The sequence below is a fragment of the Sinocyclocheilus grahami genome, unplaced genomic scaffold (assembly GCF_001515645.1).
Source record: "Sinocyclocheilus grahami isolate Dianchi unplaced genomic scaffold, SAMN03320097.WGS_v1.1 scaffold2017.1, whole genome shotgun sequence".
Lineage (NCBI taxonomy): Eukaryota > Metazoa > Chordata > Actinopteri > Cypriniformes > Cyprinidae > Sinocyclocheilus > Sinocyclocheilus grahami.
In genome coordinates, this window is record NW_015507196.1 from 100377 (window position 1) to 101373 (window position 997).

General features: G+C 33.0%; 1 protein-coding gene across 1 annotated transcript in view; it reads left to right on the forward strand.

The window, feature by feature from the left end:
• The window catches only part of LOC107573726 (integrin alpha-9-like), a 42834-nt gene extending 41947 nt beyond the window's left edge, over positions 1-887 (forward strand). The window contains exon 15 of the mRNA XM_016260168.1: positions 585-887. Coding sequence (XP_016115654.1) covers positions 585-769 — 185 coding nt within the window. The 3' untranslated portion in view covers positions 770-887. The remainder of the gene's footprint in view (positions 1-584) is intronic.
• The last annotated feature ends 110 nt before the right edge of the window (positions 888-997 follow it).

The following is a 997-nucleotide window of genomic DNA, read 5'->3' on the forward strand; positions in this document are numbered from 1 at the left end:
TTTTTTATTTACTCCTTCATTCATTCATTCATTCATTCACATTTCATTCATTCATTCAGTTTTATTATTTTATTTTAATTATTAATTCAGTCATTCATTCATTCATTTACATTGTTATTTTATTTTTGTTTGTTTTTTTATTTTCTAATAAAATATGACCCACACATTTCTTCATAAGAGTCATCAGTATATTTTATTTTTTTATTAATTTACATTTTATATATTTTTTTCATTTATTTTTTATTTTTTTTAATTTTCATTTTGGGATGAAATATTACCCACAAATTTCTTCGTGAGATTCATCAGGACATTTTGAACCATGTTTTTTCTTACATGCCCTTCCCATTTTCTCAGACTTCCAGAAACTAATCACAAACATTTAACTCTTGGACGTGGCCCCAGAAATGTTCTTGTACTGTTTTCTCTCATTTTGACTTTGACAGTGAGAACTTAACGTCTTACTTGACTTTGTTTTTAAATCCCAGAATTTGCTTCTGATAGTGAGCGTTGAAACACAGCCGTTTTGGAGAGATGTTTACACATTGTTGTCTTACTGAAAAGTGGGTTCCTGTTTTTCTCCTCAGAGTTGCTGTACAATCTAACTGCAGATTCAGATAAGAGACACAGAGGTTTGCCGCCGCGGGTGTATTTTGGAAACGGTGGAGAGCAGACAGGTGCTGTAAGTCAGCATTTCATCCTGGAGATCAACCGACCGCAGTGCCATCAGTACACGTCCTTTGTGAGGGTGAGTTTTCTTCTGATATCCTAGAACTTCATGCTCCGAAGGTTCAGGCTTCAGGGATTTGTCCTTTAAAGTCAACATGAAAAGAAAATTTACCCTGTTTACTGCCCTAATACGTGTTCCTGGTCTATTCATGTTATCCCAAAGAATAAAGTTATAGTAATCTTTCATAAAACGTTAATAACCAATAACAATAACACCTATCGGCATCATATTTGCTGAATGAAATGTAATTCTTGTTTCTTACTAATTTTG